Source organism: Narcine bancroftii, chromosome 3, assembly GCF_036971445.1.
Source record: "Narcine bancroftii isolate sNarBan1 chromosome 3, sNarBan1.hap1, whole genome shotgun sequence".
Taxonomy (NCBI): domain Eukaryota; kingdom Metazoa; phylum Chordata; class Chondrichthyes; order Torpediniformes; family Narcinidae; genus Narcine; species Narcine bancroftii.
The window spans coordinates 103,817,664-103,830,047 of NC_091471.1; the positions used below are offsets into that span (position 1 = coordinate 103,817,664).

At 40.6% G+C, this 12,384-nt stretch overlaps 1 protein-coding gene and 1 long non-coding RNA gene across 3 annotated transcripts in view; one reads left to right on the top strand and one right to left on the bottom strand.

The window, feature by feature from the left end:
- Positions 1 to 11,999, bottom strand: part of LOC138757429 (uncharacterized) — a 68,078-nt gene extending 56,079 nt beyond the window's left edge. For both annotated transcript variants that reach the window (XR_011353591.1, XR_011353590.1), the window contains exon 1: positions 11,874 to 11,999. This is a non-coding gene — a long non-coding RNA (uncharacterized lncRNA). The remainder of the gene's footprint in view (positions 1 to 11,873) is intronic.
- fryl (furry homolog, like) overlaps positions 1 to 12,384 on the top strand; it is a 345,361-nt gene that overhangs the window by 227,396 nt on the left and 105,581 nt on the right. Inside the window, exons 25-27 of the mRNA XM_069924697.1 lie at positions 1,472 to 1,563; positions 4,827 to 4,999; positions 10,129 to 10,289. Coding sequence (XP_069780798.1) covers positions 1,472 to 1,563; positions 4,827 to 4,999; positions 10,129 to 10,289 — 426 coding nt within the window. The remainder of the gene's footprint in view (positions 1 to 1,471; positions 1,564 to 4,826; positions 5,000 to 10,128; positions 10,290 to 12,384) is intronic.

Consider the following 12,384-nt stretch of genomic DNA (forward strand, 5'->3'; position numbering starts at 1 on the left):
ATCGCGATGAATTTGACAGTAGGTATATTGTGATGATTTTGACAGTAGGTATATCAATCTTCTTCAGCATGAAGCTGAACCAAGCCATGAAAGACCTCAACAATGAAGACGCTGTTTACATCCGGTACCGCACGGATGGCAGTCTCTTCAATCTGAGGCGCTTGCAAGCTCACACCAAGACACAAGAGAAACTTGTCCGTGAACTACTCTTTGCAGATGATGCCGCTTTAGTTGCCCATTCAGAGCCAGCTCTTCAGCGCTTGACGTCCTGTTTTGCGGAAACTGCCAAAATGTTTGGCCTGGAAGTCAGCCTGAAGAAAACGGAGGTCCTCCATCAGCCAGCTCCCTACCATGACTACCAGCCCCCCCACATCTCCATCGGGCACACAAAACTCAAAACGGTCAACCAATTTACCTATCTCGGCTGCACCATTTCATCAGATGCAAGGATCGACAACGAGATAGACAACAGACTCGCCAAGGCAAATAGCGCCTTTGGAAGACTACACAAAAGAGTCTGGAAAAACAACCAACTGAAAAACATCACAAAGATTAGCGTATACAGAGCCGTTGTCATACCCACACTCCTGTTCGGCTCCGAATTATGGGTCCTCTACCGGCATCACCTACGGCTCCTAGAACGCTTCCACCAGCGTTGTCTCCGCTCCATCCTCAAAATTCATTGGAGCGACTTCATCCCTAACATCGAAGTACTCGAGATGGCAGAGGCCGACAGCATCGAGTCCACGCTGCTGAAGATCCAGCTGCGCTGGGTGGGTCACGTCTCCAGAATGGAGGACCATCGCCTTCCCAAGATCGTGTTATATGGCGAGCTCTCCACTGGCCACCGTGACAGAGGTGCACCAAAGAAGAGGTACAAGGACTGCCTAAAGAAATCTCTTGGTGCCTGCCACATTGACCTCCGCCTCAAACCGTGCATCTTGGTGCCTCACAGTTCGGCGGGCAGCAACCTCCTTTGAAGAAGACCGCAGAGCCCACCTCACTGACAAAAGATAAAGGAGGAAAAACCTAACACCCAACACCAACCAACCAATTTTCCCCTGCAACCGCTGCAACTGTGTCTGCCTGTCCCGCATCGGATTTGTCAGCCACAATCGAGCCTGCAGCTGACGTGGACTTTTACCCCCCTCCATAAATCTTCGTCCGCGAAGCCAAGCCAAAGATATCGCGATGATTTTGACAGTAGGTATATCACGATGATTTGACAGTAGGTATATCACGATGATTTTGACAGTAGGTATATCGCGATGAATTTTGACAGTAGGTATATCGCGATGAATTTTGACAGTAGGTATATCGCGATGAATTTGACATAGGTATATCGCGATGATTTTTACAGTAGGCATATCATGATGATTTTTTTGAAGAGCTATATTTAAGCTTTTTTCTGTACTATTGAATAGAATTTTGAAGTACTAAAATGAAGTAACATTTTGTATGTATCACGCAGAATATGAAACGACGCAGGCGTCGAGACATTTTGCGAGTGCAACTCGTGAGGATCTTTGAACTACTGGCAGATGCTGGTGTAATTAGTCACAGGTAAAGAATAAAGCATTAACGTGCCATTGTATTTCAAGTTTTCAACAAAATGGAACAGAAATAATGTGCTGTTAGAGCAGGAGATTGGGTAAGCTGATTTTCCCTAGAGTTATGATTAAAGTGTGTAACATTATGAGAGACATTGAGGGAATAGATGCAGGTTCTCTCTTGGCTACGAATGCTTGACTTATGGACAGGCAGGATGGATGGATGGAGATAGATCTGCCAGCTGCTATGGAATGCAGGCTCTTCTGCCAGGTGGGAGTGGTGCATTTCTGCGTGCCTTCTCTCCCTACCACTTCCTCTCCCAGCCTGGGAAGCGCCATTCAGGAGCCAGCTTAAGCCAAGCAGCGCTAGGTGCACTGCTCACAGACTTGCTCATTCACTGAGTCTCTGAGGTTGGCTCACAGCCACTCATCCCATGCCTGCTTGACCTCCCGTCTGTTTCTGAGTTCCTCTCCCACACATTGTTTTTGTTCATTTCTGATTTACAAATAGTTTTGGTTACAATTGGAACCTATTGCAAACAAGTGACTTTCAGAAGTCAAAATATTTTTCCCATAGTAGGGGAATCAAAAATAAAAGGACATAGATTGAATGTGTGAGGAAAGAGTTTTAAAAGGGAATTTTTAGAGGAAAGGTTTTAATACATATAAACAGTGAACACACTGTCAGTGGATGTGTGGGAATCTGTCAAAGTCACTACTTTTAAGAGACAATATGACAGGTAGCACATCAGAAGAAACTAGACCGAATGCAGATAAATGGGAAAAACGGTCAGCATGATATAGTTGGTTAAAGGGCCTGTTTTCTGTATTTATCGAGTGCTTGACAATTTTTAAAATGAGTTACTTTCATCCTTGGACAACATCATCCTTGGACAACTTATGTAGGAGCACTCAACGAGGCTAGCAATAATCTCAGGGTTTATGGAGAAGCAGAAGTGCCAGGGTTTGGTTCACTAGTGATTGAAGAATTTGATAGCATTGACAGTCAAAGCTTTGTCCTTTATTCTGGCTACAAACTCTCATACCTTTGTAGCCAACTCCACTCTCCTTCCCAGCTGCCATCTCTGGTTCAACCACACTCCTCAAGAGTTGAACTGTGGTCTAATCCATCATCCAGCTTCCATTTTAATAAAAGCCATCTTGCTGGTGCTACAGACAAGTCAGATAATGAACAGTTTTCAAGTTGAAAAAGTAGTTTTAAGTGAACCACAATCATAAATATAATGGTTAAAGAAGGGTCAGATGCCAGGCTTTTTAAGCCAAGTGTCCCAGCCCCTGATTTCCCCAAAGCCTTTCTTCTATCTATATGCTTCCGATCAAGATGTGATGGAAACCAAGAATAATTTTAATTCCAACAACAATCAAACAGCTTGATAAAATCCATGGTAGAGCAATTCACTGTTTCTATCGCTTTTTTACCTGCTCCCATTCCCACTATCTCCATACCTCTCCCACTTTCTTCTGCCAGTACCCTATCACTTCTTGGTCTCTCTTCTTTTTCCCACCTTTATGTACTTCATATCTTTCTCTCCCCTTTAGTCTCAATGAAGAATCTCAACCTGAAATATTGACTAGCCATTTTTCTCCACAAATGCTGCTTGACCCATTGTTTCTCTCCAACCTCCATTTATTCACTAATGCAGGGGTTCTCATCCTGGGGTACATGTATCCCCAGTGGTACATTTGCACTTTTCAGGGGGTACATTGGGTCTGAGAGAATAACCACTACTGTACAATACATGGTGTTGTAATCTGCAGTCAGATTGCACAATGTCGTGTTTTTTTTAATCCTTAATTTTTAGGGGTGCATGGGAACCTATAAAAATGCCCAAGGGGTACAGAGGAACAAAAAGGTTGGGAATCCCTGCACTAATGATTCCAGCATAAGTCTTTTTTGTTTTGTTTTTCTAAGATATCTTTGATGAATTTAGTTTTCTATATTTGGGAAATCTTTGATTTGTATAAACTTCAATTACTCCATTATAATCGGTGAGTTTCCCTGCTCCTTATGGACTACTAACCATACTGAAGCCGAAAGATTCATTGCAGTCTCCTTCAATTTGTTTTCAGCATTAGAATTTTTTTTAAATTTAGACATACAGCGTAGTAAAAGGCCATTTCGGCCCACGAGTCCGTGCTGCCCAACTTACACACAATTAACTTAAATCCCCTTTACATTTTGAACGATTGGAGGAAAACCCACGCAGACACATGGAAAATGTACAAACTCCTTACAGACAGTGCCGGATTCGAACTCAGGTTCCAGTTGCTGGCGCTATAAAGGCATTGCTCTAATCGCTATCCCAACCATGCTGCCCAAAGAAGAGAAGTGTTTGGAAATTGAAGCTATATTTTTGCAATTACAAAGCAATAAGAAAGGTCTAAGGAAGGAAATACATATTTTATAAGAAATATTATTTCCTGATGTGAAAAAAAAATTGTATTTATAACGTGCCCTAAAAAGAAAATGAGCTCACGGTTCTCATCAATTGACTGACTAAAACTTTATAGCTAATTTACATGAAGCTGTGAATTTTTTACACTGTTATTGATTAAAAAGAGGAGAACTCTTATTAAGCTTTACGAATGGAAGTTGATGTTTTTAATGTAGTCCATATTGTCAATAGAATTTATTTCAAAATGTTTAAGTCTGACAATTGGAATTCTTTGGAATTGATTACAAATTAATTGTGTGAAGCTTTACTCTTGATTCTTCTCTAATTTAAAATAAAACTGGTATTTAAGAGGAAAAACTGTCACAAATAGTTCAACATCAACGATAAACAATGGACAAAATGGTCTACTTGCATTGTTCAATTTAGACCATATTTTCTTCTAATTTCTGACTATATGCCAATATACAGGAATATACAGATGGATCATAAATTATTCCATGCCTAAAAAAATTGTTTGCATAATTATGATGATCTAACTTTTGAAAGAAACTAAAGCTCTGCTACTTGAGGGTATAATTTAATAAATGCCTTGACTTGTTGAAGGGCTTTGTTCAGCACAGTGGTACTGTTTTAAAAAAATTGTAAATGTAGTGTCAGGATTGCCTTGTTTTGAAGTCTTAGGTGAATGGCTAGAAACAGTTTGGCAGCATTCCAATGGATTGCAAAAAATACAGCTGAATTAAATAATAATTCATTTTTGGCAGTTAAACTTTTCTTGAACTTAGAATAAGGATAGCATATTTAATTTAATTGCATTTTTGTTGTTCTTAATGCATTATTCTCTTTTCCCAATTATCAGTGGAAGTGGAGGCCTTGATAATGAATTACATTCCCTCAATAATACATTGTTGGAGTATGTTGATCTAACTAGGCAGCTACTTGAAGCTGAGAACGACAAGGATTCTGACACTTTAAAGGATATCCGATGCCATTTCAGTGCCTTAGTGGCAAATATCATTCAAAATGTTCCAGGTATGCATAATTGTGAGATGAGCAGAGAATGTGGTACAATGTGTCTAGCATTTCTTTTATTATCAGAGGACAATATTTACTTAAGTTTGTGTACTTGTAATATCCGCTTGTAGTCTTTTGATAAGCACTCATCTGTATCAAGATTTACCCTAATATGGTAAATCCATTCAAGCTAATTGCAGGTTGTCTTAATTTTTGAGATGCCTGCAACAGTTTAGTTAATTTTCAATGGTATAGCAATGCCAATAATCAAAACTGAATAATTTCCTAATAAAATTATTTTGACGTAATCTAGTGAATATTCTAAAATATAAAGACACCTATATTTTTTCCTTTTGTAGAAAATATCATATTTCAACAATATAGCTGGAGGAACTCAGAGGGTCAGGCAGTATTTATTTTAAATTTGGACATATAGCACGGTAACAGACTATTTTGGCCTACGAACCCATTCTGGCCAATTTAAACCCAATTAACCTACACCCCTGGTTCGTTTCAAACAGTGGGAGGAAACTGAAGCCCCCAGGGAAAACCCATGCAAACATGGGGAGAATGTACAAACTCCTTAAATGGGATTTGAAACCTTGTCCCGATCGCTGGCACTATAAAGGTGTTGTGCTAACTGCTATGCCAGCCATGCCACCCCTATGGAAAGTAGTAGTTGAGGTTTCCCACCAAAATGTTAACTATCCGCTGATTTCCTCCACCATTTTGTATGTTGCTCCAGTTTTACAGCATCTGCACACTTCTTGTTTATCTCAATAATGTAATTCAGGTTTATTAACCCCATCTATATCCAGGACACTTTACACACCCTCCATCACTTCAACAACTTCCAGTTCCCTGAACTCGATCGTTTCATGTTCACCATGAACATCTAAATACTATACATCTCATTCCACTATTCTGAAGGCCACAAAGCCCTAAATTTCTTTCTGGCAGTAGAACCAACCAGTCCCCTCCACCATCACCCTCCTTCGGCTGGTGGAACTTATCCTCCCCCTCAATAACTTCTCCTTTGACTCATCCCACTTTCTCCTGATCAAAGGGGTAGTCATGGGTACCTGCATGGGCCTCAGCTTTGCCTGCCTTTTTGCGGGAAATATGGAGCAATCCATGCTACAAGATTACACAGGGAATGCCCCTCAACTCTTTCTCTGCTACATTGATGACTACTTTCATGCTACTTCATGCACCCTTGATGAGCTTGTCGACTTCATCCACTTTGATGCCAACTTCCACCCCAACCTCAAATTAACTTAGTCCATCTCTAGTAACCCTTTACCTTTCCTCGATCTCTCTGTCTCCATCTCAGGAGGCAACTCTCGTCAGACATATTCTACAAATTCCCAACTCCCTCAGCTACCTCGACTACACCTCTTCACACCCTGTCCCCTGTAAGGATTCCATTCTATTCTCTCAATTCCTCCATCTCATGCATCTGCACCTAGGACAAGGACTTCCATGCTGGATCATCAGAGATGTCCTCCTTCTTCAAGGAACGTGGCTTTCCCTGTACCACCATCAACTCAGCCCTCACCTGCATTTACTCCATTAACTGTACATCTGCCCTGGCCCCTCTGCCTCCACACACAACATGGACAGGATTCCTCTTATCCTTGTCTACTACCCCACCAGCCTCTGCATCCAACAGATCGTCATCTGCCATTTTCTCCACCTACTACATGATCCCTAGACACATATTCCCCTCTCCAACTTCTGCAGGCACCACTCCCTCCGTGACTCCCTCGTCCACTCCTCCCTCTCTGCCAATCATCCCCTTGGTACCTACCCCTGTGACCATAGGAGATGCTCCACTTTTCCCCACACCTCCTCCCTCACCACCATTCAGAACCCCAAACCACTTTCCACTGAAGCAACATTTCACTTCTGAATCTGCAGGGGGTCATCTCCTGCATCTGGTGCTCCCATTGTGGTCTCCTCTATATTGTAGAGAATAGGCTCATAATAGGAGATCGTGCTGTTGAACACCTCAGCCCTGTCTGCCGGAATAGTGTGGATCTCCCAATAGCTACCCAATTCCCCATTGCCTTCACCTTCTCTGGGCAGGTGGCATTAACATAGACTTCTCTGGTTTTCGTTTAAAAAACTAATCTTCCCCCATCGCCTTCTTCTAGCTCTGTCTCTCTTCCTTTTCCCTCTGTCTCCTTTCATATAGACAAAGTCAATTATTACCTCTTCCCTTATCATGTCCAATTAACACCTTTTATTGGTATGGACTCCCACCAGCTATCACTGTCTCTGTTCTAAGATTTCCTAGTTTTTTTTTTGCTTATTCTTTGCTTATACCTTGAAGATGGGCTCAGTCCCAAACGTCAGCAATATATCTATCTCCTGTGGATGCCGTTATACTGGCTGAGTTCCTTTAACATTTTGGTGCATATTTACTACAATCACAGTATCTGCAGACATTTTGTGTTTCACTCCAGTTTATTTTTATATATATGTGCGAAGCAACTTACGAAACACTGTGTCTTCAGATCTTAGTATGCACACACAGTGCACCTGACACACAAACAGCATATGTATACAACGATCCAAAAGAAATGTATATAAAAATAATTTACAGGTTTCGAGAATTGTTCAAAAGTCTTGCCACCTGTGGGAAGAAACTGTTTCCCAGCCTGGTGGTCCTGGTTTTTATGCTCCTGTACTTCTTCCTTGAAAGTAATGTCTCAAGGATACAGCGGGCTTAATGGTAAGGATCCTTGAAGTTTCTTTGTAAGTTCTCTATAAGCACTGCTCCCTATAGATGTCATTGATTAAGGGAATGGAGACCCCAGCAATCTTCTCAGCAGTTTTAATCACCCTCCACACAGACCTCTGATCTGATTCTTTGCAGCTATCATACCACACACACTATGATGCATCCAGCCAGGACACTCTATTGTGCTCCTGTAGAATGTTGTTAGAATGGTTCCCGGTAGCCTTGCCCTCCTCATACTACTTCGGAAGTGTAGGTGCCACTTCATCTTTTGACTAATGCAGAGGTTTTGTGGGTCCAGGATAGGATTGTCCTTTAAATGCATGACAAGGAACTTGGTGCACTACACTTTCTACGATGGAGCCATTGATATGCAGTGGGGAGTGGTCCTTTATCCTCCAGAAGTCCACAATTATGTCCTTTGTCTTGTCCATGTTGAGACTCAGGTTGTTGCTCTTGCACCACTCTCCAAGCCTATCAACCTCCTCTATTTAGCCATTTGTTGCCAAAACACAGAAATGCTGGAGGAACTCAGCAGGTCTCATAGTATCCAAAGGAAGTAAAGATATATAACCAGCGTTTCGAGCCTGAGCCCTTATTCAATGTGTGAGTAAAAATCAGTTAGGTGCCTGAATTAAAAGAGAGGGAAGAATGGGCAGGGGGAGGAGTACAGACAAAAGGTGTAAATTGGAAATGGATTGGACACGGAAGAGAAGAAGGGTGAGAATTGACTGGGGGAGGAGAGGCTCTCAGAGCTCTATGGAAGCGGGGGGGCGGGGTAAGGGAAGAGAGAGACAACTAGAAGAAAGGAGATGGGAGAAGAAAAGTGGTGGTGAGGGGGAAATCAATGTTAATGCCAACCAATTGGAGGGTGCCCATATGGAATATGAGATGTACTCCAATTTGCGGATGGTCTCAGACTGGCAGTGCATGAAACCATGAGCAGATATGTCTGCAAGGGAATGGGGTGGGGAATTGAAATGGGTGCCCATTGGAAGACACTTCTATCCCTCATCTGGAGGGTCTTCAGGTACTGTGCTTCTTTCTGGGACAAAGACCCAACCAGTTCCTCTACATTAATATTCTCATCCACCTGACAGAAGTTGTGGTCACCCATTGCAATTTTCTGCCCCGTTTCTTGCTGCCGCTGTTTGAGCCCAAGATGCCAGTGCCTCATGGGGTTACAGACTCCGGGGGAGCAGAGGACCGGCACAGGGCATTAGAAAATGGGAAGACCACCCATTGTTTGAGGAGGATGAGCAGAGGACATGACCCTATGGATGGTGACCACAGCAGTGGACCAGTGATGGGCTCTGCAACTGAAGAACACATAGGCGATGGGCTGTTGGTGACTCAAGATGAGGAACCCATGCAGGGTTCTGGCGAATTGCAGTTAAAAGACACCAGGCTGTGTACTGCTGGACACTGGCTTGATATTTTCTGAAGGATACCACGTATTGAATTTGGGATGTGAAAGGATGGCAAGAGCAGATGGGGCTTCTGAAGAGCATTGGATGCTGAAGGCTTCCTGATCGTGTTGGAGATTTGGATTGGTTTGCCGATAGTTTGGACTGAAGTCTGTTCAGTTACAGAAGTTAAGGGAGCACTGGAGGCGAATTCACGGACAGTCAGTGACTCTGAAGGGACTCTCTTTTACTTCTCTTTCTCTGACTCTCAAGGGCACTGAGCAATTTCTGCTGATGACGAATATTTCTTCAGAGTTACTTCTAAGAATATACAACTTTGTGTAATGATACATCTGTTTTATTACATGACAATAAAAGAATCTTGAATCTTGTTTTCTGGCTTAAGGTAGCATTTTAAAAGCCCATGACACTAATTTAAAAAATAACCTGAAAACTTCTATTTGATTTCTACAAACCTGTCTACGTAGCATTATTATTTGCCTTTATTTCCCCTGAGAAAGGAGCTCTATTTATGAATACAGATTTCCAGTGTAATTCCCACAGTGTTCTGTGTCATCTTTAACTCCTCATTAAAAATATCATTTAGAAATTTTGCGAGATGGAGCTTGGTCATCATTCTTCAGCATAATCTCTGGTTGATTTTACATGGGGGAGAGAGGAATGCACATCACTTTAAGATTTCTTGTTTAATTGATATAATTTGTTGAGATACAGTATTTGATTATTTTGTAGTTTGTATGAGAGGCATTGTTTTGAAATTAATATTTTCAGAGTTTTCCCTGATTGGTGAGTGTGAGTCTGTTACGTCCAAAATCTGACTGCAACCAAAGGACATCAACTGTTTTCTGACATTGTTAAACAGTTGTGCATCAGAGGGAGTTTTTAGTTTAATTTATTGCAAAGAATGTGCATTGTGCAAACCTTTATTTATTTTGGAGACTAACCAAATTTTTTTTTACTATTTACTATTTTTACAGTGCACCAACGCAGGGCTATCTTTCCACAGCAAAGTTTACGTCATAGTCTGTTTATGTTGTTCAGCCACTGGGCCGGTCCCTTTAGCATAATGTTTACACCCCTGGACAGGTACAGTGATAGGAACATCCAAATTAACCGGCACCAGTACTCTGCATTAAAGGTATTAAGACATCGATTCTTCTCTTTCATGATGAAAGACCAACAAATGTTTACTTGAACTTAATTCTAAATGTAATACCTGTAGTGTTGTATTTTGTCTTGGATATTTGCATCCTGTCATTTGGCAAAGAGATTAACATATTTATTTAAGTGAACCATGTCCTAAAGATTTTCAAATGTTATACTGATGCACCAAACAGCATGTATTTTATAATTTAGTTTGTGTATATAAGGAAGAATTAAAATACCTATAACTATCCAAGTGCTAGCTTAAATAAAATTTAGGTTTGTCGTTTTTTTTTTAAAAGGTATAATGAGCCAGATTATGCTTGATCCTACCCTTCAACCCACATTCACACCCTAAGCCAGCCATTCTCAATGGGGACCCAACGATCACCTCCCTACCGCCACCCCACCCCCACCCCCGGGTCAACAGTACATATAAGTAACAGCCTTGTTTTCTTTTCAACTCCTGTAACATAATTTTTTTTTAAATATATGTAGTCAGTAGGAGTGAAGTACAGAAGAAACCAAAACTTGACAGAGATATTTAAAATCAGTTTAAATGGATTAAAGTAATTCTTTGAAAAAATACAGAAAATAAATTCAAAATAAAGTCAAGTAAAAATATTATAAATTAAATACAAACATGATGTTAATTAAATAAAAAGACAAGTTAACCTGGCCTTTTCAACTGAACAAGGAGATGTTTAGCATCCGAGCTGAAAGTTAGAGGAATCCAATCTTCGGCACGCTGCAGAATGTTGATGTTGAAGGTACATTGACAGCAGAGGTTGAATGTCTAATACCTTTCCACTTTGAAGCTTGATCTGACCCTATTTTGATAGTCATATATGTACCACCTGCTGCTATTAACTGGCACAGTATTGTGCCCAATACAGTTTTGGAATATTCCTCAGCAGTTTTTAATCTTTGTGCAACCCATTTTTATGAAATAATTTCTTTATGAAAAATTCTCAGATCATTTATCTTGTCATATTCTGGATGTACCAGAAATTGTATTTAACATCAATATGGTGTAACTTTAACAATTGAAAATGCACTACAATCATTTAGCAATACTGCTCCATTAGATCAATAGAGCATAAGCTGACAGCATGGGGGAGGCGGGAGGCATTACAATTATACTGAATCCCCTGTTCTTTCGCCCATAGAGATTTTCCCTTCAAGTATTTATCTTCCCAAAGTTACTTTGGAATGTGCTTCCATCATCCAATCAATAAGTGTATTTTGCATCACATATTTGCTTTTTTGAAATCACCATTAGTAATGATCTATTTCTTATCAAAACATCTTCACCTTCAATTTATGTTTTCTTGATGCTGCATGACCTGCTGAATTTCATTACTTTATGTACTGGTGCCTACTTACCTTTCTTCTATTTTATTCTTATTATCTACTCTTTTTAAAATGACTTTGGAGAATGACCCAGCTTTTCTGATTTCTGCACATTATAGTCATTTTTCATCCATAATGCTTTTCTCATAAATTGCAGAACCCCTGGCATCTTTTCTGAATTGAATAGAACTGAGTTCAATACTCATTAAGTTTGTAGTACTCTTGCCTTTTGACTCTTGTGCAAGAAGTGTGGATTTGACTTTAACTCCTGAGACTGGTGCAGGGCTGTTCTAGCCTGAGATGCTGCTTTTCAAGTGAATTGTTAAATTGAGGACCCATTTCCTATGCAGTGAAAGAGGACGAGGAGAACAATTGATGTCAGTAACGTGATTATTACATCATCAGAACAAGTTCTCTTATTGTTACATTGCATATTACCTGCCATCGTTCCCGTTACAAAAGTTATTCTAAAACTTAGCTTTTCGGAGGCCTTCTGTTTTCTTTGGAAGAATTTAGTTTGCTGACAAAGAACCCCAGATGAGTCTTTTTAACTGTTCTGCCTTCCATAGATGCAGCCTAACTTGTAGTGTGTTTCCTGTATCTTTAAGTTTTATTCTTCGATCTTTGACCAATGTTCTTTAAGAGTGGTTATGAGCATCTTAACTTGTTATCAATTAGGTCCATTCACCCTCTACATAATGTTAGAAAACCCTTGGTTTCCACAGGGGATGCTGATA